Below are 25547 nucleotides of genomic sequence, written 5' to 3'. Positions count from 1 at the left end.
ATATTGTATCTTGGAAGTCACGTTTCTATGACTCTGAGATATAATTGCGAAAAAGTCATTTTACGGAGATGGTGTACCCGGGGGAGAAAGAAATATAGAAAAATAAGACCTTTAAAGTTGTTCTTTTCATATCGGGGACTAGCAGTTACATAATGGCGGATTATTTATGCATAACACCTTGTTATGGCAACGGTAATCAGACAGTTCCCAGACTGTACCCGCACGAAGTGTAAATCAAGCAAAAATTTAATTTTGAGGTTTTTTTAATGATTGCATCACAGAAATTGTTTCCATTTATTAGGAATTTTGATTTAACAGTTATTTATTGTTTCTTTGAGGTTTTGTGCACATACGTATACAAATTGTTGTGAATGTTAGACATTGAAAACATAATGAAAACAGGGCGTGTATACAACCGAATTTGATTCCAATGTTTGGCACTATTTGGTATACGCTTATATATACATATATATTAAACATTTAGAACATTTAAGACATTTTGAATGTCCATTTGGTCCGACCGTACCTATCACTCCTCCAATTTGCACAAAAAATGGCCCCAATTTCCTTAAAATAGAGTTTTGTATATAAAATTTAAACCACGCAACATCCATCAAAACATTTCTGTTTTACATTTCTGCGTCTTGTGTATAAAAAATACTTTAGTTCTAAATTTATTTACTAAATTATGCGTCGATCGGCGGCGGCGTCCAGCCCCCGAAGGCTTTCTCCAATTCCCTGGCGACTGCTATACTGAGCCGATCGCATTTATCGTTTGCGATCACCTGAATACCAATTGGTAGTCCCTGGGAGTCAAGACCCATCGGGACATGCGTCGCTGGCAGCGTGAGAACATTGACAATTCCCGTGTAGGAAAAGTTGAACGGTTTGAAGAGTGGTTCATTGTGATGTGGTGCGGCGGTCGGGTGCGTCGGGTACAGCAACACACCATCATCTCCGAGAAGCTCCATCATCTCCCTTCGGAACACATCTCTTTCCTCTACGAATTTCTCATAGACTGAACTACCATAGCCAGGTCCAATCTTTTCCGCTAGCGCCGTGGTCAAGGCAATGAAGGTATGCTCGGAATACCCTACGCACCACTTCAGAAACTCCCATGGGATATTGATGGATCCACGCAGGTTAGCCAACTGCTGTTGGAACATCATCGATGGCGTCTTCATATTGTACAACCACATTTGGAAACTTTTTCGGAATTTCTTCTCTTGTATGCGTTCCGCTTTGATCTTGTGCGCTTTGTCCAAGTGAAGAGCAATCTTCTCAAAAAGCACCCGGATCTCTTTACTGACAGGGGATACTAATAGTGATCCGGTGTCACTGTCCTGATAGAAGAATCGGATTTTTTTAATATCGACAGGTTCATCCAATCGGAGCAACTTCTCATTGGTACCGGCAATAATTCGGAGCAAAGGTAGAAGGTCATCAGCACGTCTACAAAGCGGACCAATACCCAGGAAACTATCCTGTTCCTTAGTCACAGGACGCGGATACTGTCCCTTGTTGGAAACGACGAATTTCGAAGGTTTATGACCAAAAACGCCGTTGAAGAAAGCCGGCATTCGAATGGACCCGCCGATATCCGAACCGATTCCAAAGGCGGAAGCACTTGCAGCCTGTGCACAGCCCTCACCTCCCGAGGATCCTCCTACGATATGGTTACTATCGTATGGATTTCTCGTTCTGCCATGAACCGTGTTATTGCTTTCCCACCTGTAATGTAAACATTGACAGTGAGCATCTGCGACAGCAGTTAACAATTAACAAGAAAGCTTGAAGACACTATTTCCACATAGAAATACGACCTAGATGTGCACTCATTGCATATATGAGCCGCTTATTTTGAAAGTGGCCTAACTCCATTTATCTTCAAATCGAGATATTGAAAGTTTTGCGTTTCAATGAATTTAAAAATTTAGGTAAAAGATACTAAGGAGTCATACTGCTTAAGCGTATCTAAGGATGTTAAATTTAAAGTTCCTGTTAAAATAGTGGCAATTATTAAGTAAATAACGTGCGTTTCCTTATCAAGAATGGAGTTGGGCCACTTTCAAAATTAACAGCCCGATTCATTATAAAATTTGAGGATGCCCAAGTCCATTCAACATAATTTAAGATGTTTCAAATTGAAAAACAAAACGTTTTCGTTTCACAGACAACTTCGTGAAGTAATACATTTTGTTTGTTAAAGTCTGCCAAACCCCAAAACTTCTCAAAAATATTCTTTCTTTCTTCTTCATTATAATTTTTTGTGCACGCATTCCGACAACCACAATCTTTGTTTTCGAAATTTTTTTCTTGAACAATACTTCCGGTTTGACTGCCAGATCTTTTTTCCTGAATTCTGTTTAATCTTTCGCACTTTTTAGATATATGGTGCATCACTCTTTTCTGCATTGTTATTTGAATCTTCATCCTCTGACGAGGAATATTGTTCTATAATTCTTTTTGTTATTCGCTTTTTTTTAATTATTAATTACTATTTCTTCTTCACTATATGAACTAAGTGGTCTCCTTCTGTTCTTCCTCATGGGTGCAATAATTTCTATAATTTAATATTAAATTTTAAGTTTTATAATAATTAATCGTACAGGTTAATTAACCAACGCAATTGTCCCAAAAATAAGGTGAACTTGTAAATACTAATTAATTGAAATTACCTTCATCGCTGCTTTCCGACATTATCAATAGTAAATATCTTGATGTAACTATAAATGGAGTTAGGCCACTTTCAAACTGCACGGCTCAGTTATTCAATTAATTCGGAAAACTTATGTGTAAAGAATGTACCGTATTTTCTCTGAATATAAGCAATCTGAAGTGCGTCACTGATAAATAACATGAAGTTGTACATGTAACCATGGTAACCGGCAAAAATTTAAAAAACGGAGTTAGGTCACTTTCAAAATAAACGGCTCATATAATGATACTTACCACATGCACAGCTCCGAAATATTCGTGAGTCCAATTGGAATGGCTCCAGCCTTTCGCAGCAAGCCGATTGTATCGGCATCCTCTTCAGCGATGACATGCCTGCGCTTGTACAGTCCGGAAGACTGCATCATGCCTGTAACATATCATTTGGATCGTTAGGAATTCACATCGTGCATGAGACCGCGGCGTGTTTCACGATTAGTGAATAATAAACTAGTTTCGGCGTCAACATTGCGCACTTGACCTTGAGACAGTAGACATTTAATTACTTGAGTAATATTATTGTATATTACTAGTAAGTTTACCTTTGACTGCGATACAGTCCTTGGTAGTGAATGGCACCCCTAGGAATGGTTTCTCCTTCGCGAGGGTCTCCTCGTCCATGGTGGCGGCGCGTATGAGCTCATCGGCGGCAGCCGCCTCCTTCATGGCGTCCTCGAATCGGTCCGACACCACGCAATTGAGCGTCGGGTTCACGGCCTCTATCCGCGCGACAAACGCCTTCATCACCTCCACACTAGTCAGCTGCAAAGTTGGAAAGCAAGAGTTCAGTTACACACCCAACAAGTCCAACGAAAAATGTTTTATTGTGCGCAATTAGCGCGCATTGTTCAATTACGCCCTCGTCGGCCATTAAAATGCAATCATGTCTTCATTTCTTTATATTAGCGCTGTTGTGACTTGTAAATTCAACGTTTATTGCTTTCAATTCGTAATTAGATGCGCAATTAACGCGCTTGTAAACTTTTTTCAACACGTATCAAAACAGTCAAGATTTTGCTATGCACAAAATGGTTGTTAGGCAACGAATCAATTATTAAATTAATGTGTTGGCTACTTTTATAATCATTAAAAATTTCCTGAATTTATGCATTCCAAGATAACAATTTCGCGTACAGCAGCGATAATTGTAGTTATTTGTGAATTACTCGAAAAGCAATCAACTTGAATCAAGTATTTCTTTTGATTTCTATTTATTATTACATTTTGCATCAAAATATGCAAAAAAATTTAATGAATACATATTTTTATCACAATATTCATGAAATTATTTATAACTTTCTGTGAAATTATCAAATCAATAATTTATTGGAACTCGTCAGTTTAAAATATAATTCTGATTATTATTTGCACGATTATAGTTTTCTGTAATTCATTAATAACTGTAACTGACGAAATTGGATTTTCGCAAAATTAATATTTCGTTAAGTGCGCTCGACGTGATGTTAAAAAATGGCAGACGATTTATCAATCAGATTGGCCACCAATTCAAAATCCAAACTCCATTGTGTCTGAACCGCCATTGTTTCCGCCTCATTTTGCCCACAAAAAGCAGATGATTGCCGATAACTTATCACGACGTTAAGCGTGCTTATCCGTAAAACTTTTCCATACTTCCGATTATTTTTAATTAATTAATTTACGAAATTGCTCGTAACGTTCGCTAATCAACGTAACCAACGTAAACTTCAAGATAGCCAGCGCTAGAACACTGCATGTGTGCGTGTAGGTTGTGGCTTATAAATGTTTAAATGTAATAATTGTTATTTTTAACGTGCGCTGCCGTTTTACTGCTCGTTCGACGAATCTGTTACGCGACGTGAGTCATGCGTGTCGAGGCGGGACGCGCTTTTCATGTTTTTCACCATCCCGATCTATAATTATGAATAAATGCATTGGCATCGGTATTACAAAGCAGCGCATCGACGCCGACGCCACGGCGTGAATTTCTGTATCAAAACGCACTGAGTTTAAACAGACTCTTTCACATGAACATACATACAGAGTGTAGAATTTATTATATTGTGGATATTATGTGTTATATTATTAGTAAATTATAGTTATGTAAAGATTTTTTTACAATTGGAAATTGGACAAAACTATGCCACAAAAATATTAATTTTGACATATTTTGAGGTTTCTTGATCACATATCTCGTGTTAAATTGCAAAGTTCTTTAATTTTTATCTCATGAAAATGTTCAAACGTTCTAATAGAATATTATGTGAGTGAAAATATCTTGTTGAACTACAAGCATTATTTTTGCACTCCGAGAGTAATTTTCTCATCCTAGATTCCGGTTTTACTTAATTTAGTGTTTATTCAATGCCGCGCTTTGTATACAAATTTTTGCAGCTGGAATGCATTCGCGTATTCAATAAATATTATGACTATGACTTCATCGCACATAAAACAATTTTTTTGTCACTCCAAAGAATAGATTAATCAAGTACATAGTTTAACTTTTCAGCAAATTTACCTCGTTATCTCTATAATATTTAATTAAAAATAACTTTTACATCATTTTAGTAATATAATAGTGAGTTTTAACTTTGTACATGCTAAGTTATATTATAAACGAGAATGTGAGTTTGCTTGATTGTTTCATGCAAAAATTACTGAATTAGTTTTGATGAAACTTTACAATGTTATAGTTTATTCATTAAAACTGGAAATTTTGTTGTTTTATTGCAAAAATATAACATGAAAGGTGTAAAATAAACAAACCAAGATGACTAGAGTGCATTTCCCATTTCTTTAAAATAAAACTGAGAATCTTATTGGCGCTTTATCCGCCGAAGCCACAAAAAGTAATTAATTAATTAATTAAACAACTTTTTTTTAAACCTACGAGGAAGATCTGATCTCGCAGTATACAATATCCGAGTATCCTGGACATGAACATCGCATGCATAGTAAAAAAGTTTAATTAGGTTTTCAGCGAAGTATGCTCGCTATTTACTACTTTTTCACTTTTCAACTTCCGGTTGTTGGCAGTATTTTACTTGTTTTTGGTTTGCGTGGCAAACACACTCGTGTTTGTTATTATGCATTATGCAAAATGTATGAAAACACGCGCGGAAGGTAACAATTCGCCAATAAAAAGAAAACAATTGCCTTTGAATGATAACCACACATTGGATTATCACGACTATCGGTGCATGCAGACAGTAAATTGTGACATATGATAACAAATTATTGATTTTGGCTAGGCGCACTTAGCAATTTCAATATTTCAATACTTTTATGCGAAAATACATAGTATTGGACATTTCTGAAGGTTTTGTTGGATCAATTTCAGCTTTACTTCGCTAAACTAATAGTTTCAGCTTTAAATTATTTATTAGACAACCACTCAACAAACCACATTCGAAAATATATAGTGCAAACAATATTTTTCATTTGAAGTGTTTTTCTACCAAGAAAAATGTAATTTATGTTTGCCAACTTATTCTCGAACGTAATTAGCCTGTATTTTTAGAATTGTTGATTAAAAGTGGTAATATATGTGTGCATTGATAGTAATCGAATTCCAATTTCAATTCCCCTGTCAATATTTGCCGTTCTGTCATCATTAAGCAACGTTTCTTCTATTCTAGCACTTTCTGTGTGTGCACCAGTTCGGATACATTAACTATAACCACATTAAACAAATAGAACCACGGCCAGCCGCGGACAGGACAACAAATAAAATAATTGAACGAGGAAAACAGACGCGAAGGTGAACTGAAATATAGATCACAATCGTGGCAGGAAAATGCCTTTTTCCAACCTTCATACAGTTTAATTGATTACCTCCAAACAAGTAATATTTTTATCCATAAATCATGCATGAAACAATAATATCAAATTAGAAAATTCGAAATAATTGTGGAGCTCATGCATTAAAATTAAATTTCAAACCGAATTAAAGCGTACCATTATCTAACGCAATAATTTATGACCTCGATAGTCGGAGCTGTGAGAAAATATTACATTTTCATTATCATTATGCATGCCAGCAACATTTGCGCGTTCGGCGGCGATTGACAGGCCGTTGATAAAAAAAAAAACGTGTTGCGTTCGGACGCCGCACGTGAAGTCGTTAACTCGCCGCTGTTGCTCACCGTTTATTTTAGCGCTTTTGTACTTTTCAGTGTCCACTTCGACGGCGATTCAAATATTTGCAACACTTATCGTTTATTACGTTTATTACGTAAGGTATGCGTGCGTGTGCGTGCTGTTTGTTATTTACTTTGCGCTAATTCCGAGCCGGTTTAACAGTCAACTGTAAAGTCGCGTTTTTTTTTCTTCAAACTTCAGGCGCTGTTTCATAGCAATAAAAACTTTTCAATACATGTTTGGGTTTCAATCGGCGTCTGAATGAAGTCATGCAGTTGTTATTTACGATGCAGGAAATCGTCTATATTAACCTATTGTTGGACAATCGACCGAAAATAAATGTTTAACCGGCTGGCTTAGAATATAAATCAGTAGAAATTAAACATGAAAGGCGCGCGCGGTGGTATTGTGGGCAAGCGCGGCGCGGCGCGTTTGCATTTTTGAAATATCCCAATATATTTGAAATTGATCCCAATGACCTAACGGTTCGATGGCCTAGACGCCTCGTGCACTCACCTTCCTCGTGCGGATTTTCTTCGCGATCGACGTCGCCGACTCCAGCAGGACCAGATTCTTGATCGGCGGCATCGCAGCGCCCTTCGAGCGGTAAATCCATTTGAAGAGGAATCGTGTACCCATTTCGATCAAACCGAACAGGAACCAGACGACTTTCCCAAGCACACGCAGTGGTAGTTTACTATTCATCATGAGAATGACTTCACTTTATTATTAATCAATAACAATAATCAGAATAATAATAAAAACCACAATGATTAAAACCAAAATAAATCGAAAAAAAAGTTCGTTTGGTTTTGAAATTCGGCAATTCAACCGGGGACGCGATCACCAAGTTGAGGTTACTGAATTGTCCTAGTATTATCCTGCCGGCATCAGGATAATAACTACGTGTGACAGCGATAGAGGGCTCTGAGTGTACTCAAACACTGAGATGTACAAGGGTTGAACTCGCGTGTGAAATTGTTTCGAATTTGTGCGCCTGATGAAGAAGCCTGGATGACATTGACACTACTTGAACACCGGTTGGAATTTCTGGCTGGCTGGTTTCGAAAGCGCGGGCGAGGCGCGACGCACGACAGCCGCGATGAGACTGAACGCAGTGAATCAAGTTTACTCGTTACTCGCGGTTGAGGTGTTCGACGGGCGACTAGGCGCGCGAGTGAAATGAATGAACGAATCAACATAACAGTAGAGATCCAAGCTGGTGTTAGTGAAATAAGTGAGCGAGTGCGTGTATGACTTGTTTTGCATTACATTCACGACTCATAAATACTTGAATGCGTGTTTGTTATTATTTGGACGATTCTACTGCGGAATTACTGATTCAAAACGTTTGTTTTTCGATTGGTAAACAATGCAAAACGCGCAAAATTTTGAATGTTTCACGGCAGAATTCAGATAATATGCGCATATATCGCTTTGAAATTGTGTTTGGTTGACGCGTGCGCCTCGCGATACCACTCAACGACGACGATTCAAATAATGAGGTCATTATGTTTGCAGCGCTACAATCCAACCATGCGGCTTTTTCGTGATGGGACCCAGCCGTCAGCACATGCGCGCGGCCTTCGAAAACATCTGAGTCCACACAACACATTCAATATGTTCTACCTATGAGAGAGTGAGTATTCGTATTCGTTGCTGCGTACGTACGTGCTGCGTCTGTTACCCATAGTTACGCACACGCATTCCAACGTACAACGTACAACTGTGACGCTGTTCCAGAGACTGTGCAGTCGCAGTGTGCGCAACGCGATACACACGCAAGAGTAGACGAGTCCCGCCGCCTCCAGCTGATCCCGCGCCGCAATTAAACATGGCGGTGTAGGTTATGTGTCCGCGTACGCGCTCGCGTCCGCGTCGTCCGAGAATAACCATTAAGCAATAAATGTGCCTAGCTCCAGCGGGGTGCTGATCGACGTCTGATCATGTCCGAGCCGAACAGTGTGGGGAAGAACAAGGTGAAGCTCAGCGTTGGAAAACTGCTCAATGTCGGCGGCGGCGGCGGTGGCAGCAGTAATAATCCCGGCGGTGACGTCGGCCGGCTGCTGCCGCCGTCGATTGTTACACCCGTGCTGCGCGACGTGGGGAAGCTCGCCGCCAGCGTGGCGGCAGTCAATACCAATGGGAAGGGAGGCAGCGGGTCAGCAACAGGTAATGTTATGTAATCAAAGCTCACCTCGCGCTGTTTGTTTTGATCAAAAACGATCAAAATTGTGTCCAACCGTCAAATGCTGATGACCGCTACTCACGCTATCCGATAATCTTCAATCGTCGAAATCGGCTGTTAACAATTGCTGTCCCACACTTGCTGAAACTACACTACGCATCGAGATAAAACGTTGATCTAATTTGACAACTCAAATCTCCTTCGGTATCATTCAAAATCGATAAATCTTGTTGTCGTGTGTATTTTTAAACGCATTTGTATTTGCTGTTCAGCTGAGCGCTATCGCGCTACGAGTAGTAGTCTACCGATTTCTACTTGAGACTTGACGTTCGTCTACTAGTCGACTAAAGAGGGCGACCGGAATGCGGATTTTTGGGCATTATTCAAGCGCTGGGCTGCAGCCACCAGCTCAGTGTTTGATTACAGAGGAAAGTACGCTTTCCCAGCGCGCGGAATAATCAGGCTATGCGGTGAAATATTTGCATAAGTTTGACAAGTTTCGTAATGTCTTGTTGCTCGTGCAGCGCCTTCAGCGACCAAACTTTACCAACATTCAACAACTCGTAACGATAACTGGGTTAGTTTTGTTTGCAATAAATTATAGTAGTTGTGGTGTGAGCTAAATTTAACACAGCGAGTAGATTGATACGTGTATTATTATTGCCTGCTCAAAATATGATATTTTATCGACAGCTAAAAATAACGTGATGAAAAGTGAAAGAAAAAAAAAAAAGAAGAAAAAAATTGTATTAAAAGTAATGAAATGCTTTAATTGAATTCCTGCCTCCGCATCGATTGATGATTAATAGAATTGTTTAAACATCAATTTGTTTAGAATTCCTCTTTTGTGTGCCACCTCGTTATGGCTTTCGTGCCGTAATCGAATTGCACTCTGACGCTGCAACCAGCGTCCATCAAGAGGCAATTAGCCTTTTTGTGCGTCGCCGGTGCCGCCGCCGCCGCCATCGCTCAACGTGCACTTTGTGTCGCGCGTGTATATCGCTGCTCGCTGCTCGCCACGTAATTTAATTGTCTCGGGTGCCCAGGCGCGCGGGCGATAAAAAACGCGCGCGCGCGCCATTGTCTCATTTTGTCGGCGGCGGCGGCGGCGGCGGCGCGTTCTCTTTGAGCACGCGTTAGTTAGCGCCATTATGTGCGAACGCGTATGGGACACGTTGCGCTAACAACGTTACGCGCCCGGCGAATGAAAGCGCCAGTATTGCGTAACATAATTAATGCTTAATTATACACAAAAGGGTCGCGGATCCGCGACTATGTCCACATAGTGCCCCGAAAGCTTTGCTTTACGTTAGTCATACTCCGAATGCGCCATGAAACTGAGGAAATTTGATCGGTATCTGGCATCCGTTGGTCTCTTAATCGAATTCGACCCTTTGCACAGCTCCTAAGTTAATTTAATTTAGACCTTCACTACTTAATATTAATTCAAATCAAATTTCCAGCGTTGCGCATGCGTGCATTTGAATAATACATTGGTGGGAGTAGTAATAACGTATTGCGCATGCGCGCATTTGAAATTAACATGCGTACATTGGTTCTCACATCGATTGCCTGTATAAACATGCAAAAATCATTTCATCATGAATATGTGTACGCAATGAAAGCAGAAAGAAAAATACGCGCATTGAAAAGCTTGATTATACTGTGCACGAAATGTGAGCATCCATGCGAAAACCATCAGATATGAAATTGTACCAATGCTTATTGATTTTGCTGCCAGCACGCATTTCCATAGCGTTTCATAATATTTATGGAAAAATTAATACCCCGCTTGTATTTACTTTCTCAAGAATTGAGTATTCATCATGAATACATTTATATGGCATCTGATATTGATAGGGATTTTTTTATTTCATTACTGTTGTCGTACATTGGTAAACATGAAATTATCGCAGGTTTTTTCTCTTGTTGATATTTGATTGAAATTCGTCTTTAATAATGAATTGGCTTGGAGAAATACTAGTTTCAGTAACAAGTTTTCTGATAGTTATGTGCTCGGCACACGATGATTATTCGATGAGCTCGTGTGGCTGGAGGCCTTCGGCTGTTTCACCTTCCGTCAATATTTGCTCTCCTCTACTCGGTGATATTTGTCATAATATCGTGGCGGCCGCATGTAAATTTGCGCACATCGTCGTTTAATGCAATCAAGTTAATGGCTGACCGCGTGTGGGTTGCGTTGTTGCCGGGCCGGGCATTGTGTGTGCTCGGCGTCGTTTTTTGTTCTTCTAGTTTCCTATAATTTTAGTGGCGCATATCGAGTTTCCATGTGAGGCAATTTTATTGCCAATTATCTCCTGTGTAAACATATAAATTAAGCGATATTTTTATTTACGTCATAGTGGGTAAACAGTAGAGATGGTCGGCTAGCTGAATAGTTGCTTTTGACTAGGTGTGAGTGGCACTACCGTTAATATTTATTACTGGATTTAATATTTATATCGATTCGGGGTAAATTTCAAATTTTGCGGAAATAAGGACGAGTGGATTCGTAAAATAAAAATCAAATGTTAAATTTCAATCGAATTTTTCATTTTCATCCTTAGATTTCGTATTTTCCGGGTTTAGTTTCATAATTTGCGCTGTTATCTTAATAGGTTTTATTTTTGGTATTTTGATGAATTAGTTTGGTATTTGTGACAGGATTAATCATCGCAATATTGACATTATCAATTACTTTATTTGGTTGGTACAGCGCTCGTAAATAGTATTAGCTAATGAAAAATTTTGTTGCAAAAAGTTGCAGAATCGTCGTCGTTTGGTTAGTAGCCAAATAAAAACTGAAAATTATGCAATTTTCATGCGATAAACTTGGTTCAGCACTACTGGCAAGTGCTCCAGCCCTGTGCCATGTGCTGTAATAAATGGAATTCGTAATAAGTCTCGGCACGTCTTCGCCGTCGTCCTGCAAACTTTCGTCTGTGCGCCGATTCCAATTGGACTCGGGGTCGCTTCTCGCTGGCGCCTCGATGAATTCGATCGCAAACGCACGCCACAGCGCCAGCTTAAGCGTCTTCCGGGACGCTTTTAATGCGCGCTTTTATAGAAATCCTCCTCTGATAACATCTCCGACCCTCCACTTTATTACATCCGCGCGCGGGAGGACTTTCTTTTTGATTATTTTCGCGTCGAGCATCCTTCATCGAACACGTCGGTCGGTTTGGCATTTACTTCGCCCTCGTCGCCGGCGTAAAATATTTGCGTCGTCGATGCGACGCTGACGCTGCCTCGGGACCCGGCCCGCCCGTCGCTCGAAAAATGAATAAATAAAAGGCTTTGCCATTTTTCGGCGCGTCGCCCACACTGAAACAAAGTGAAACTTTCTTTTCGGGCTCAACATCCTCGCCGAAATATGAAAGCAAACTCGACCCACGCCAAGATAAAGCAAACCTTCAAAGAATGTTCACAGAGCGCTGGAAACTGGAAACTTGTGTTTTTATTGCGCGCACATCTACGATTTTAGTTCGGAAAGTTTGTGCTCGCCACTGTTATTTTAAGCCACTTACGGAATTTATAGCGTTTATCTTTGTGGTTTTTCTTCGCGCCGACTTCCGCCTGAAAATTGCGATCGTTGCTGACAAGCAGACAACCCACTTAACATTTCATTTGTACATTTAGTCTGGAATGTCTTGAATCATGATTACAAGAATAAGCTTTCAGGATCTTTCACTTGATTTCTTGATTTTCCACGAATACAATGTATCATTATCACTGGTTGTCCTGCTTGTATAGTTTTCCTTAGTACGCTGGAGTTTAGCAATGCTGCGCAAACTTCGGAACTTTCGCTCGTGACACAGCGCAGCCGGAAAATTTAATTAGGGCACGTGCAAATTACAAAGCATCGTGTTGCATCCATTACTGGCACGAATATAGTTGGCTAAACCAGAACTGAATGCAAAAGTATTTTTTATCTGCGTAGATTTTCCTCTTTTTTTGTGTTGGTGAATATTCACTTTTCTATTTTATAGTTTTAATTACGTTTTACGTGTTTAATATCATTTTTACGAGTTTCAAATTTTTATATTTTCACGTAAATAGAAAATAGCGAATAGCGCGGCTTATATTATGACAGGGAATAAAATCATTGGCTGAGATACGTGGAAATAGGAAAATGGAAAATATGTAGTGCGACGGTATTGACAATTTCGCATCCTGTTTTCATGATTTGAAAAGGTGAATTTCGTGTATGGGGCGACGTCGTCTGAATTGTGTGAAATTGGAATTCAGAGTGATTTTTATAATGATTTCTTTGCAACTGGGACGCGACTCTGACACAAATATACAAAATTGTTGAAATTCTTGAGAAATGCCTTCGGACGCGTTTCTGTCTTTCGCTGCGCGAAATCAAAGCATTGAGGAATTTAAGTTATTAGCCTGAAATTAAAATTCCATCATCTGTAATTGAACATTCATCCTCGCTGCAGTTTTGTTTCAGTATGAAGAAGAAAAAACCCCTCAACGAGACACTAAAACGCATCTCCTCCCAGCTTGCTTCATTGTCGATCTCTCATTAAAGCAAAGTTTAATTGGGTCAATTTGATGCTTTTTGCGCGCTCGACTTTCGGTTGCGTTTCGTCGCGATTTTTTGCCCGTTTTTTCAGCTCGCTCGGTGTTCATCTTCGTTTTTTTTTGTCCCAATCAATCAAGATAATCCCCTAGATCCTTTTTTGCGCGCGTTTGCTATTTGCATTTTACAATTGAGTATCGAAGCAATTTGCGCGTGCGGTGAAATCTGCAAGTCAAAAATACAGCAGCGCGTGGGTCTTCATCCGAGGTCTGCACATCCTCGGGCGTGAGATTTTTCCAATGCGGCTAACATAACGGTTAGGTTGTGTCCAATCCAATCTTTTCGCAGTTAGCACTTTTTACAGCGCCGTATTACATTTATGGCGGCATGAATAGAATTTGCAGAAAAATGCAATTTCACTTTAACGGCGTCGGCGGTGTTTTTCAGCACGAGATGCGCGGTGATTAAGTGAAACTGAAGGTATCGACACACACGAGTCAGGTCTGTCGTTACCACCATGCCGTCGACATCGCACTTTTTACGGCGGTGCTCGCTTAACAATGTTATTTCTTGTCTCGGCTGCCTGCAGGAGTTTCCGACGTTTAATTCGCTTCGGGTTGGGATGCTCCAGCGCAGCTCGCAGAGAGTGGTTCGATTTTGTATTTTCACGTTCTGTGAAAAACTTCAACTTTTTTACAGATTCAGCGAGGTTTTCCGTTTTTACAGCTTCGCTACTCGTTTTATATCTTAAAACGCTTGCCGATCGCTGGAGCCGTAATCCCGGTATACGTTTCAGCGATTTTGAATCCCGCAAGAATAAGGCAACACCACACAAAAATGGAAGCAGGAAATTTCCTGTTGTTAAAGCGACGAAAAAAAAAATCCAGCTTGAGCTTTTGTTGGTTTTAGCTGCTGGTTTTTTTCGACTTCGACTCTATTTAGGATCGGAGCGAAGCGAAATTAAAAACCTTCTGTTATTCCACCGTTTACGGCATTGTGTGTTTTTTTTATTTGTTATATAGACTTGCAAACAAATTGAAAGCAATGGCTTTATTTGCGACCTGCTTCATCTTCATAACTCGCCAGCCTCCTAACCTTATGACAGGCCAAGAAATACGAATATCATCTTGGCGCTGCTTCCATTAAATATTTGTCTTTGCACATATGTTCGAGACTCCAGAATATTCTCGCTCTTATATTTAATTTCCCGCCCGGTTTCCGGCGCGCCTGATTTCTCTGTTGACTTTTCTCCCGCTGCAAGGGAAAAATTCCGCGCGCTTCAGCTGCCAAATCATGCCGGCATAAATAACGGCCGGATTGTGCGTCCTTCGCCCGCTCGTCAGGTTAATTGTAATCGATTTTAATCAATTACATCTTTCGCACGTACGAACGAGCGTTTGATTAATTGCGCGAGCGACGAGAGGCGTGCGACGCTATTTCGATAATAATGTGTGTTCATGGCGTCGATGGTGGAGGCGCCTGTCGAGTGCCGCGATCGATTGCGGGCCGAAAATGTGCGCTGGACCCGCTGTCTTTGAATTTAGCAATTCATTCAGCATGCAAAACAGACTTTTATATTGCTGCGACAGGCTTCTCTCTTTTGCAGTTTTTTTTAGAGATTCTGTGCCAGTCGTACAGAAGTTTCTTTTAATTTCCATGACAATATTTAGCTAACTACAGGCGAAGGAGAAAAAAAATTAAAGGAGAAAAGTTTAACATAAAAAATTTGTATTTTTGTGAAATTTGCGAGTATTCCGGACAATTTTTGATTTTTAATTCTTCTAATTTTTAACTCAAATTCTAAAATCCAAATCTATTTCGGATTCAATCGGTGGGTGTGTACTGAGATCACCAGCGTCATACAATAGGGACGTCAATTCCCCATTCAGAGGTGGCGGGTTATCCGGGCCGGTGTTATCAATGAATTCCTGTAGTAAGTCAATGAGACTATCCGTAATATTTTCCGCTTTACAATAATTCATGATTTCATGCGCGTATATGGAACACTGACAATCCTCCTTGGCGGCTTCGATCTGTTTCAGCAACTCCGCATCACTAAACCGCTTCTCCTTAACGTTTAGATAAAGTGTTGTCAATGAGAGCGCACAGGCGGCCTTGCGCTTTTGCTCCTCTCTATCCAGTCGTACAAATTGCGACGGTGTAAGTGCCAGCAGTTGATCAACGTATTTCTCGCGCTCCGGGCTACCTTTCAATAGCTTCAGTCTACCATTGATGACGTCGACGAACTTGTTGCGTTCTTCAGTTGTCCAGCTCAGTTTGGACAGAGTGCGAGGACGCAGTTTTCGTCGCTCTTGGTATTCTTGATACCCAATGCTAAAATTTGAATTGGTTTCGAACTTGCCTGAAAATATAGCAAGATTCAACGGACGTCTACTTTGAAGAAGGTTGAATTTTGTTCTTACCTTCATGCTTTGATGTCTTGTATTGGACTGAGTTGGGGCACGCATAATTTCGAACAGCTTTTCGATACTGGCCAGCATCTACCATCAAAAAGAGCAAGAGTATGATAATCAGCAATCCCAAGCTGATCTCCATCAATTGCCACTTCGAAGTGAAATTGAGTTCGTAATTATCTGTCAGGTATTTTTTAGCTAAAAGCATGTGCGCTTCCAACGTGTTCATCTTGTTGCGGGGGTGGCGCAATTCTGCGTAAAAAAATATTTTTTGGAATATGCGACCTAATTTAAACAAAAATAATTTGTAATTATTCTACGGTCTTTAAAATTGACATTTGTCGTGAAATAAATATATATTTTTGTATTAAATGACAGGCTGTTACTTCAATTTTAATAAACCGTAGCCTCAGTAATTATTTTCTTGTTTCTTGGACATATTATGAGCTAAATTCGTCAAAAAAGTTTTGAATTTTAATTTAAATAAATGAGAAATGCTAATAATGAACTTTCACACCATTTGGATTTTTATTTTGCGACAAAAATTAGTTTATTAGCTTTTCCTTAGTCAATAATGTTTCTGTATCAAGATTTATCGAAATTAATTCAGTGGTTTTTGCGTGAAAGTGTCACAAACAAACTTGCAGTCACATTTATTGGTATTATTAAAGTTTTGCTATTTTTTTTATGATATCTACGTTTTGCCGATTATTATCAAGAAAAGAAAACTCATTTTTATATTAACTTGGCACATGAATCGAAGATCTTCGTGAAGAAACAAAAATAGTGCTCACATTTACGATCGTGTTCCGCACTATTCAATTAACGCTCCGATGTTGTAACGCGGCACACAATCAACAGGACGTGAGACAAGGCGCACGGCCGCAAAACGCGTCCAGGATAATGAACGTCGGGGGTAATCGTATTAGAATTGATATACGAGGCGAGCGCACTTACGCGTCGAGGGCGCACGATGCCGTCGCCTAATCTTACTCGTGATTAAACGCGATTAATGTTTAATGTGATTTAAATTGGTTTGCGTCCGGACTGGGTGCGCGATCCGATTGCACGAAATATGCCCGCGGATTGAGACACAACTGCTCGCCGAAATATCTGCGGGCGTTAAAAATTTACGCCCGCAGAGGGTGGTGGAGGCGCTTCCGCCGCAAGTTACGAATCATTAAGTTTGCTGAATTGCGGCCGGAATGATTAATTCGGCGCTTCTGTAATTTGCTGTAAATGACTTCGCAGTTTACAAATTCACTGTATCCTGCCTCATCCCGAACAACCCAATAATTTTTTATGTTGAGCACTGATGATAAATGATATTTTCCAACGATGATATTAAAATCAACAAGAAATTAATTTATTCACACGCCGAAGATTGCAAGAAAATCAAGAGGATCGCAAGAAAGAAGAACGAACGGCGAAGAGACATGGAATTAATTAATTTTAAATTTCGATTGCACTTTATGAATACCTAATGCCCACTAGTCGCCGGGAATTTGTAATTTAAATTTGATTTGCAGTCGGCGCTGAAATTCTTTTCAAGTTTAATCTTTTAGAGTGTCTGAGGTGCGCTTTATTTATGATCATGCATGAAAATTGAACCATTAAATTTATTTGTTGTGCGATGACATAACAGGCGTGCAATTAAGCGAATGAAAATTGCCTGATGACGATAAATACAAGCAGCAACAACAACAACAACGCTCAATACAACGCTGGAATATTAATTAATAAATTAATAACTAATAATGGCTCTGGTTCCACGTAAAACAACCGCTAATTGGAAACGGATGAATGCATGATTTTAAGCCAACGTATTTGCACGAAATTCAATTATTTATTATTGCTCAGTATTTCCTGCTTTATTTAAACTATTTTTATACCGATGGAGCATTTTTCCCTGAATATAATAGGAAGCACTTTCATGGGAAGTGAATTTTGAAGTATTATTTCGATTTATTTCGCAAGTGAGGCCTTTTACTTTAATAACAAAACAAAATTGATTTATAGAAAAATATTTTTAGAAACGTTTAAATTGTCATGATGTCAAATTAAATAATGCATGCAATCAACAATTATTGAAACTTTTGAATAGTAATATATCATGCATGATTGATAATATTGTAATGAATGTTATTAATTATTTTCCACTCTTTTTCCAAGGATTTGGATATTTTAAGCCGATTTTTTTAAATTCCGAATTTGCTACGCCACTGTATCGAATGTACTATTCCATGCCCCGATTGTGATCTGTATTTCATTTTACCTTCGTTTATGTTTTTCTAGGCCAATTATTTTTTTGTTGTTCACAAACATGAAGTGTCGCTTAACGATGAGAAAACACCCAATATTGACACACGAATTAACATTGGAACACAATTACCTCTACAGTTAATCACATAAAAGAAAAAATTTCCTTTATTGATGGAAGAAATGTGTAAATCACATAAGATCAAATTTTTATTTTATTTTATTTACTTTCCCCAATCGTGACGCATTCCAACATTCTCGGCGTACATCTTTGAGTAGTTGCCGACACACGTATGCGTGGGCATCGTCAAAAAAAATGTTTGCTTCCTTAATGGTACCGACAGCTCGCAGGCGGGTAAAGAAAACGCGCGAAGAAACGCGAGAAGACGCGCTTTGTAGTTGGCACGTGGGGGTGTGCTCACATGCACGTCATTGTCTTACGTGTGAGTGTGACGGCGGCGCGTCCTTCGCAACTCGCGTTTCAGCTGCACCGGCAACTCGCGTCGCGACGCCGGCGGCGCGCCCGCCTCACGCAGTCAGTCATCTGGCGCGCTCCGAAACTGGAGCATCGCTGGCGTCCGTCCGCGTCGGCATTTTCGTCGCGAAAAAAAAAAGAAATAAAAACAACGCGCCGCATCGTTAATAAATATGTTGCAAACTTCGACGTGCGGATAAAGACGCGACGCGTCGACAGAAAAAAATGCTGATACTTCACCGGATGTGAGAGTTACTTTGGTTGACTTAAGTTGGGTGATATGAGTGGATAACTTCGGCGGGCGTCCGGAAAACTTTAAATGTGTTTTGAAAGATGCCGTGCTTTTGCTGCTGGAAGAAGAAAGCGACGGTCAAACCGGAAAACGAGACCGCCGAGGACCCAGCGCCGGACGCGGATGATCCTCAGGACGAAACCGAAATATCAGGTTACCAATAATAGTAATAACTCCAACTGCGCACACACAACGTGAAAAACGTTTGTGAAAAATGATTTGAATGCAATTGCATTACCGGATTATACGCGCACACTGGAAATATTTTGTTATGTTGTAAAGTCCATGCGGCGATGCGAGAGAATCCACGACGGAAATTGAAATGCGATGTGAATTGCATCGCCAACTTTAGCTGGCACACGAAGTTCGCCTGCATTTGCCGTTGTGCCTTCATTAGATTCCGGCCCGGATGTGGCGTCAGAGCTTTGCTTTCGGCGCCGTGCGTACTCACGTACGCTGTGTGAGCGGGGCATTAAATTTTATTGACAATCGTGTAACACCGTCACGCGCGTCGAGTGCATTCGTTTGGTCGTTAAATATAATTCTGATTAATAAGTCCAACGTTGAGAACCTGCAAGGTGGAAATCTTACGAAATCTTATTCGTGTCACTGAACATGCAAACAAACTGTACACCTGCGAGTGCTGGGACAATGCATTTGTTACATTTACACATGGCTGATATACTTTCCCACGAGTTTTGTTTCGCGCTTTGTGCGCGGTGTAATCAGACAGTCGAGTTTGTAATATGTCACAAACCACAGTAGTATTCTATAGTTCATGTTTTCAGTGGATACTGTTTGTTGAACTTTCACATTTTCCACAAAAAAAATGGCTTTATCAACTGGCATGGCTTTTATTCATGCAAATTCCCATTTGGGAATAAGTGAAATCACCCCGAGTCATATTAAAATCATTGCCGCGATAGCGATCTGATTGTAAAATAAACAATTTATTCAGTTCCTAGTTGAATGCATTCATTTCCTCGCCGATATAGATTGGACATAATAATACGCTATAGTAAATTAATATTCTTTCGGTCCTTTGAGCACGCTCGCACACGAATTTCGCACGCGTGTCTGCCTCGCATAGCATCATCGCGTTGACGTATCGAAACTTCATTAACGTGCTATTAATATTAATGTAAACGTGCGAATCCTATTAAATTGTTAGCGAAATTTCCTCAATTTGCTGTTTATACTTGCGAGATAGGGGCTTATCCCCGGACGCAATGTATGATGCGTGTTAAGCAAGGCAAAAAAAACTTCATGTACTTGTAGATCGTTAAAAAGGGAATTTCGAAGTGACGATGATTACGTTATGGCCGCCTCGCATAATTTCATGCTTCAAGACGTACTTCATCTCGGAAGGTGCGAAGCGTATATGAAATTAATTTAATGTTTATGTTTATGGATTATCTTCCGCCATACTATAATCTAATAATTATTACACACGTGTAATGTAAAGTGTCACATTTTCAGTGATGTGATGGCTTTTAGTAATTGTAACCGAAATATATTATTATACTTGTTAATTATATATTTGCAAGTTTATTTAAAGTATTCAACATGTTGATTTTTCGTTAAAAACGACACGGTGACTTGTTTAATGTGGTCTTTCAATTTGCGTATTCATTAAAATCGCGGCGTGGCACATTTTCATTACACAGTCCGCGATTTCATTACGCAAGTGAAAAAGAAAACAGCCAACACACCCGCGCCTGTCTAGCAGGAGAAAAAAATGCCAGTGAACGAAAATGTAAGCGAAATTAATTATCGGCAACAAGGGTAACGGTCGGCGGGTCCTCGAAAGGATGTGCGTACGTAAACGCAGGACCATCCTTTGAGCTAAACGCGTTATCGCATGCTTGTATACCAGGTGTGCCTGGAAAAAAAACGGTCACGCAATGTGAGTGCCTTCACTCAACTGTTGGATTAGCAATCGTTGTTTGCGTATCAAACGCACATTTGCAACCTGCCTGGATACACTTTACAATTGATTGTATGCGCCTCAGTTGTCCGCGAGTGGATTACGCGAACCATTCGGTATTCGAAGTTCTTGGTCCGTTACATGCCGTACAGGAATAGAACGCGGAAAGCTGGGAAAGTAGAAAGGTGGAAAGGACGCGGGCACGTTGAAAGGGATGACAGCCGACACACACACACTCGCAATAGACCTAGACCTCCGCATATAGTACCAACATTATTTTATACAACGTTGAAAAACGGCATTTACACATTACACTCGCAAGTTGGGAGCTGCGCTTTCGTGGTCCTTAATACACTAGGCCAAATATCGATTGTAGAACGCGTGCGGCATTCCATAATTTACTAAACTAAACCAAAAAAAAAAAAACTGTGGTCTACTATAAAAGATTACAAAATGGAGTAATGAGAACGCACTTGAGTGGCTGGGATTGTTGAGCTGAGAGGATAAACCGCGCACGTCAATCGCAGCATGCGTTGGAGAGTCGGCCAATTCGCAAATGGAAATAGTCTATCAGCGCACGGTGCACTTTGTTAATTGGCTTATCCTGTTAGTTTGCAATTTCAGCCGGAGTCCTCCTCTGGCGGCCAGGTGACGCTAATTGTCTGGTAGATTGCATTCATGCACACATCGCCGGACATGAATATGTCACAACTTCGGCAATAATGCACGTCCGGGCGTCATGAGTCATGCGATCTTGTTGACGTTGCTCATGTGATCCAAGATTGCGTTGATTTACGGCGCGCAAATATTTAACGCTTTGGAGAGTAATGAATGCCTCTCTTGCCGACAGGAAATCCACGGAACAAATGCAGCCTGGCGCCGGGGCACTCGTTAATGGACTGGATCCGGCTGGGCAATTCCGGAAAGGATCTCACCGGCGTCGGTGCGCTCGCCGGGAAAATTACCGTAAGTACACTTTATTCTGCGGCTCGTAAACGTCGCCGTAGGGAACTTGTTCTCGGCTTTCCGATGGGTTAATAGTTGTTAAAACCGAACGCATGTAAATCCTTCATTCGCTAACGTTATCGTCTAGCACGTCAGGATCGTTGAAAACTTTCCGAGTATTTGATCCGTCATGTAAATTGTCTACGTTTAATATGTCATAATTTTCGGCAATTGTTCGCTGTAAAGCATCAAAATTTTTCGTGTAAATTCTCTCATTCCATATTCATGTAGTATACTTTGGTGAATTTGATATGAAGACGGAAAGAAAAATGACTTCACTTACTAATGATGATCACGATGACAACGATAACTATCGCACTAAAGTACACGTGCCTCCCTAGTGGTTCTCTTATTTACAAAGTCTTATATTGCAGGTGTCCCCTGATGAAATGATACAGCACAACAAGCGCGAGGATGCGTGGATAGCAATCAGAGGAAACGTCTACAACGTCACAGAATACCTCGCCTTTCACCCAGGGGGAGTCGAAGAACTCATGCGTGGTGTTGGACTTCCGGACGCTACAGCACTCTTCGACGAAGTGAGTTTTTCTCTAAAACTTCATTTAAACACAATAACAATTTATGTTTGTTTTCCTTCAGGTGCATCCCTGGGTGAATTATGACAAAATGCTGACAAAGTGTTACGTGGGACGCTTGGGCGCCGGCTCTGTATCGAGCATTACAGAGACAGGCAACGTGCGTTTCGAGTCACCGAAACTCTCCGACACGCCGGAACCGCCTAAGATACCGATAATTCCTGTGATGCGAACTTATAACATAGCCGTCAACGATGACCGACAGGTGCGCTTCGACTGGATTCAGAAACACGACATTCTAGTCCTATATTTCTACACGGGTGCTTATTCAAATCCATACTTCGACATTCGCCGGCCTTTCGAGAACAAGTGGACGTTTGTGATCACCTTTGTGGAGTCGGTGTTCACGTTCAAGTACTCTCCGCAGGAGAACCTCAGATGGCCACCGCGGTTCAAGGTCTTCTACGAGACCGGGAAGATTGAGGTGGGCTTCGAAAAAGAAGTGAAAAAGACATGGCCTACGTGCGGGACGCTGGAACAGAGCAAACGTAAAATCATTCCGCAGGAATGGAAAAGAAAGTATATTATCAAAGAGCACGTCATGATCAATAAGAGCACATTCATGATGTCGCTTCAGAAAACCGACATGAGCTTATGCAACACACCATTAGGATATCATATTATGTTATATAACGGTAAGACGATTATTCCTGCATTTTGACGTTATTTAATTCAATCGCGCGGCTTTCAGATGTAAACGATGCCAGGGAATACACACCAGTGCCACATTTATTCATAAAGCCAGACAACCAAGATCCGAGGGAAGCCTTCAACTCACCCTTCGTCACTTTACTCATTCGACGGTATTCCGACGGTCGTTTGAGCAACTTTCTCTACAACAAACAAGTGGGTGACACTGTTCTCGGCTCGGAGCCGATGGGAACATTCGATCTACAATTGATTTCGGACAAGCAACATTTCCTCTTCATTTCTGGTGGCGTAGGCATCACTCCATTCCTTAGTATAATTCAATTCCTGCTCGAGAAAAAGCTTAAACCTGTGTAAGTACATTACAAACACAAAATGCGTTTCGATGCAGGAATACAGATTTTGCTTGTTTTCAGCCAACTAATCATGCTAGTCAACTTCAATCAAACGTCGCAGTATCAGTTCCTACATAAGAAGTTCGAAATTCTCACCGAGGATCCCCGATTCACCTTCGTTCCTGTTCTAACCCAGCCTGGTCCATCAGATTATTCCAATATTAGCGGTTACATGTCCGAGGAACTGATGCGGACTTTCCTACAGAAAGGTTTCCCCGGTGTGCACGTGCAAGACATTTTCTTTCTGTGTTGTGGTCCGTCATCGCTCAACAACGGCTGCTTTGAGCAGTTGATGCATCTTGGGGTAGACATCGATAACACCTACTTCTTTTCGGCGACGTCTGTGCAGCAGAATGAAACTGCGGGGATTAGTGTCAGCGACATAAGCGTCAAACAGTAACGTACATATTATTACTATCGGCCAACTCTTAAATTTGGGAACGACCACCACCAGCTCAACACCAACCACTATCGTTATACGCACCTTAGCGCGCAAATCATATTCAATGTTATATAATTTTTTAGCGGTCTAGATATGGATGAGATTGTGGAGTGGATGGAGAAGTTGGATCATTACCAAGACTTTCCGAATTTTCTCAAGGGTGTTGACGACCGACGGTCCTCAGCGGCGCCGCCGACGATCCCGCTACGGCATTCCCAAGGTGCTACCAATGTGTCGTTCTGTATCTTTTGCCTTTGCATTCCCATTCCGCGCTCCTACGTCGTGCACCTGAAGCGCGCCTTCACCGACTTTTTCTGTCCGTGGAGACGGAATGCAGTGTGAGGTTGAAACGCAATGATGAAAATGGGTCCAGCAATAATTAACCAGAAAACATACGTCCAGCTGCGCAAGATGCGATGGCGCATCCATAGCGATATTCACTAATTGAACAAATTCAAACAAACCAAAACAAAAAAAAACTGACGGCTTCTGCTCGTTTTGCACGCTGGCTATCGCGTTCGTGAATTGTTTTCTACCAAAGAATGTAACACCGCACTGTTTCTAGTAGAGTGTGTACATTGCTAGCCTAAGGAGACTAAAACAAATTTATTACTTATAAGAGATGAAATATTTTGTGCACGACGCTATTGATACGAGTACTTAAGTAAATAATGTGACATATCCTGCACCGTTCAAGTAGTTGCACCTCAGGGAATCGGAGAACCACCGTTTACGGACGATTCTATTAGTGAAATTAACTCTACTGCAGGCAAATTGTTATCGTTGCGTTCGTTCCAATGGTTGGACCATCGAGTTTATTTATTGTATATATTGACAATCTGGATTGTAAACAAGCAATAATTGTTTGTATTTGGTTTCTGATGTAACAACCATCGTATTAAAATTACCGTTTTCCATATTTCCGGAGCACATTTTCCCTTTGGTTGGTATTTTCCCTGCGCGTTTGAATGGTTGCCTATGTTGATTTAACGTTTTGGACTGTTTCCAGCATAACACTTCAACGATTTGACAGTCAAATAAAACAGTCTGCATGAAAACATTACTATTTCATATATCAAATAAAAGAAATCACTGCATGTTTTTTGCAATTAGTTGCCATTTGATATATTTGCATATGTCACCGTTTCATGCATGAATGTAAATCTATAATGGATGATTTCTGCATTGTTTTGACGCTCGTGAAAAGTTTATGCGATACAAAACCGACGTAAATAAATACGCTTGATAAATAGCCATGCAAAGTCGGCCTAAAAATACGAAGGGGACCGGTGAGTGCATTCAGTATATGAATAAAAATGTGTGCGTCGATGATGGAGCGAACGCGCCGATTAATTCACGCGCTTTTTATACATAGAAGTGGATGCGACGCACCGAAAACAAAATGTGCGATCTGCTCGAGTGTCCATTCATTATCCGCGCCCGCGCGCGCTCCGGCTTCCTGTTTACGCATTCTTTTCCAATTTCGTTGTTGGGCTCATTTTTTGTGTGCGATCGCTTGACTCGCTGAGGAAAACCTTCAGGGA

At 40.7% G+C, this 25547-nt stretch overlaps 3 protein-coding genes and 1 long non-coding RNA gene across 8 annotated transcripts; 1 reads left to right on the top strand and 3 right to left on the bottom strand.

Annotated features, from left to right (window-relative positions):
• Window positions 1-304: 304 nt before the first annotated feature.
• On the bottom strand, window positions 305-9285 carry LOC135789297 (fatty-acid amide hydrolase 2). 2 transcript variants are annotated; one of them, XM_065300190.1, is made up of 5 exons: window positions 9032-9285; window positions 7351-7531; window positions 3258-3477; window positions 2953-3085; window positions 305-1731 (listed from the first exon to the last, which is right to left on the bottom strand). In XM_065300190.1, exons 2-5 carry the CDS (start codon window positions 7471-7473, stop codon window positions 687-689), a joined length of 1521 nt encoding a protein of 506 aa, XP_065156262.1. In that variant the 5' UTR covers window positions 7474-7531; window positions 9032-9285; the 3' UTR covers window positions 305-686. The 2 variants fall into 2 exon arrangements, with proteins under 2 accessions (XP_065156262.1, XP_065155525.1); XM_065299453.1 differs by lacking the exon at window positions 9032-9285 and having other exon boundaries at window positions 7351-7951.
• Window positions 2254-2943, bottom strand: LOC135792447 (uncharacterized). Its single transcript, XR_010548443.1, has 2 exons — window positions 2679-2943; window positions 2254-2563 (listed from the first exon to the last, which is right to left on the bottom strand). It is a non-coding gene; the product is annotated as an uncharacterized lncRNA (long non-coding RNA).
• On the top strand, window positions 8325-24922 carry LOC135789296 (cytochrome b5 reductase 4). Of its 4 annotated transcripts, none has more exons than XM_065316830.1 (7): window positions 8325-8473; window positions 21768-21883; window positions 22297-22461; window positions 22523-23153; window positions 23210-23519; window positions 23583-23957; window positions 24087-24922. In XM_065316830.1, exons 2-7 carry the CDS (start codon window positions 21812-21814, stop codon window positions 24343-24345), a joined length of 1812 nt encoding a protein of 603 aa, XP_065172902.1. In that variant the 5' UTR covers window positions 8325-8473; window positions 21768-21811; the 3' UTR covers window positions 24346-24922. The 4 variants fall into 4 exon arrangements, with proteins under 4 accessions (XP_065172902.1, XP_065158828.1, XP_065166232.1 ...); XM_065302756.1 differs by having other exon boundaries at window positions 8356-9006; XM_065310160.1 differs by lacking the exon at window positions 8325-8473 and adding an exon at window positions 18960-19143.
• LOC135791583 (uncharacterized) lies at window positions 15262-16338 on the bottom strand. Its single transcript, XM_065302394.1, has 2 exons — window positions 15974-16338; window positions 15262-15912 (listed from the first exon to the last, which is right to left on the bottom strand). The coding sequence occupies exons 1-2, from the start codon at window positions 16191-16193 to the stop codon at window positions 15344-15346; spliced, it is 789 nt and encodes a 262-aa protein (XP_065158466.1). The 5' UTR covers window positions 16194-16338; the 3' UTR covers window positions 15262-15343.
• Window positions 24923-25547: the final 625 nt, after the last annotated feature.

Source organism: Atheta coriaria, unplaced genomic scaffold, assembly GCF_025399875.1.
Source record: "Atheta coriaria isolate IRGN ID8LTWV9N9 unplaced genomic scaffold, Caltech_Dcor_3.1 hic_scaffold_1_pilon, whole genome shotgun sequence".
NCBI lineage: Eukaryota > Metazoa > Arthropoda > Insecta > Coleoptera > Staphylinidae > Dalotia > Dalotia coriaria.
The sequence above is the reverse complement of the archived record's forward strand: the minus strand, read 5'-3'. Positions and strand labels throughout refer to the sequence as shown.

What these genes read in the sequence shown, in the direction of transcription:
- LOC135789296 (XM_065302756.1), top strand. Translation starts at nt 8,781, where the DNA reads ATGTCCGAGCCGAACAGTGTGGGGAAGAACAAGGTGAAGCTCAGCGTT. An exon ending in AGGCAGCGGGTCAGCAACAG is followed by an intron (nt 9,007 to 21,767) that starts GTAATGTTATGT and finishes TCTTGCCGACAG; the next exon opens with GAAATCCACGGAACAAATGC. An exon ending in CTACAGCACTCTTCGACGAA is followed by an intron (nt 22,462 to 22,522) that starts GTGAGTTTTTCT and finishes GTTTTCCTTCAG; the next exon opens with GTGCATCCCTGGGTGAATTA.
- LOC135791583 (XM_065302394.1), bottom strand. Translation starts at nt 16,193, where the DNA reads ATGAACACGTTGGAAGCGCACATGCTTTTAGCTAAAAAATACCTGACA. An exon ending in CAAGACATCAAAGCATGAAG is followed by an intron (nt 15,913 to 15,973) that starts GTAAGAACAAAA and finishes CTATATTTTCAG; the next exon opens with GCAAGTTCGAAACCAATTCA.
- LOC135789297 (XM_065299453.1), bottom strand. Translation starts at nt 7,542, where the DNA reads ATGATGAATAGTAAACTACCACTGCGTGTGCTTGGGAAAGTCGTCTGG. An exon ending in AGAAAATCCGCACGAGGAAG is followed by an intron (nt 3,478 to 7,350) that starts GTGAGTGCACGA and finishes CCAACTTTGCAG; the next exon opens with CTGACTAGTGTGGAGGTGAT. An exon ending in GGACTGTATCGCAGTCAAAG is followed by an intron (nt 3,086 to 3,257) that starts GTAAACTTACTA and finishes GATATGTTACAG; the next exon opens with GCATGATGCAGTCTTCCGGA.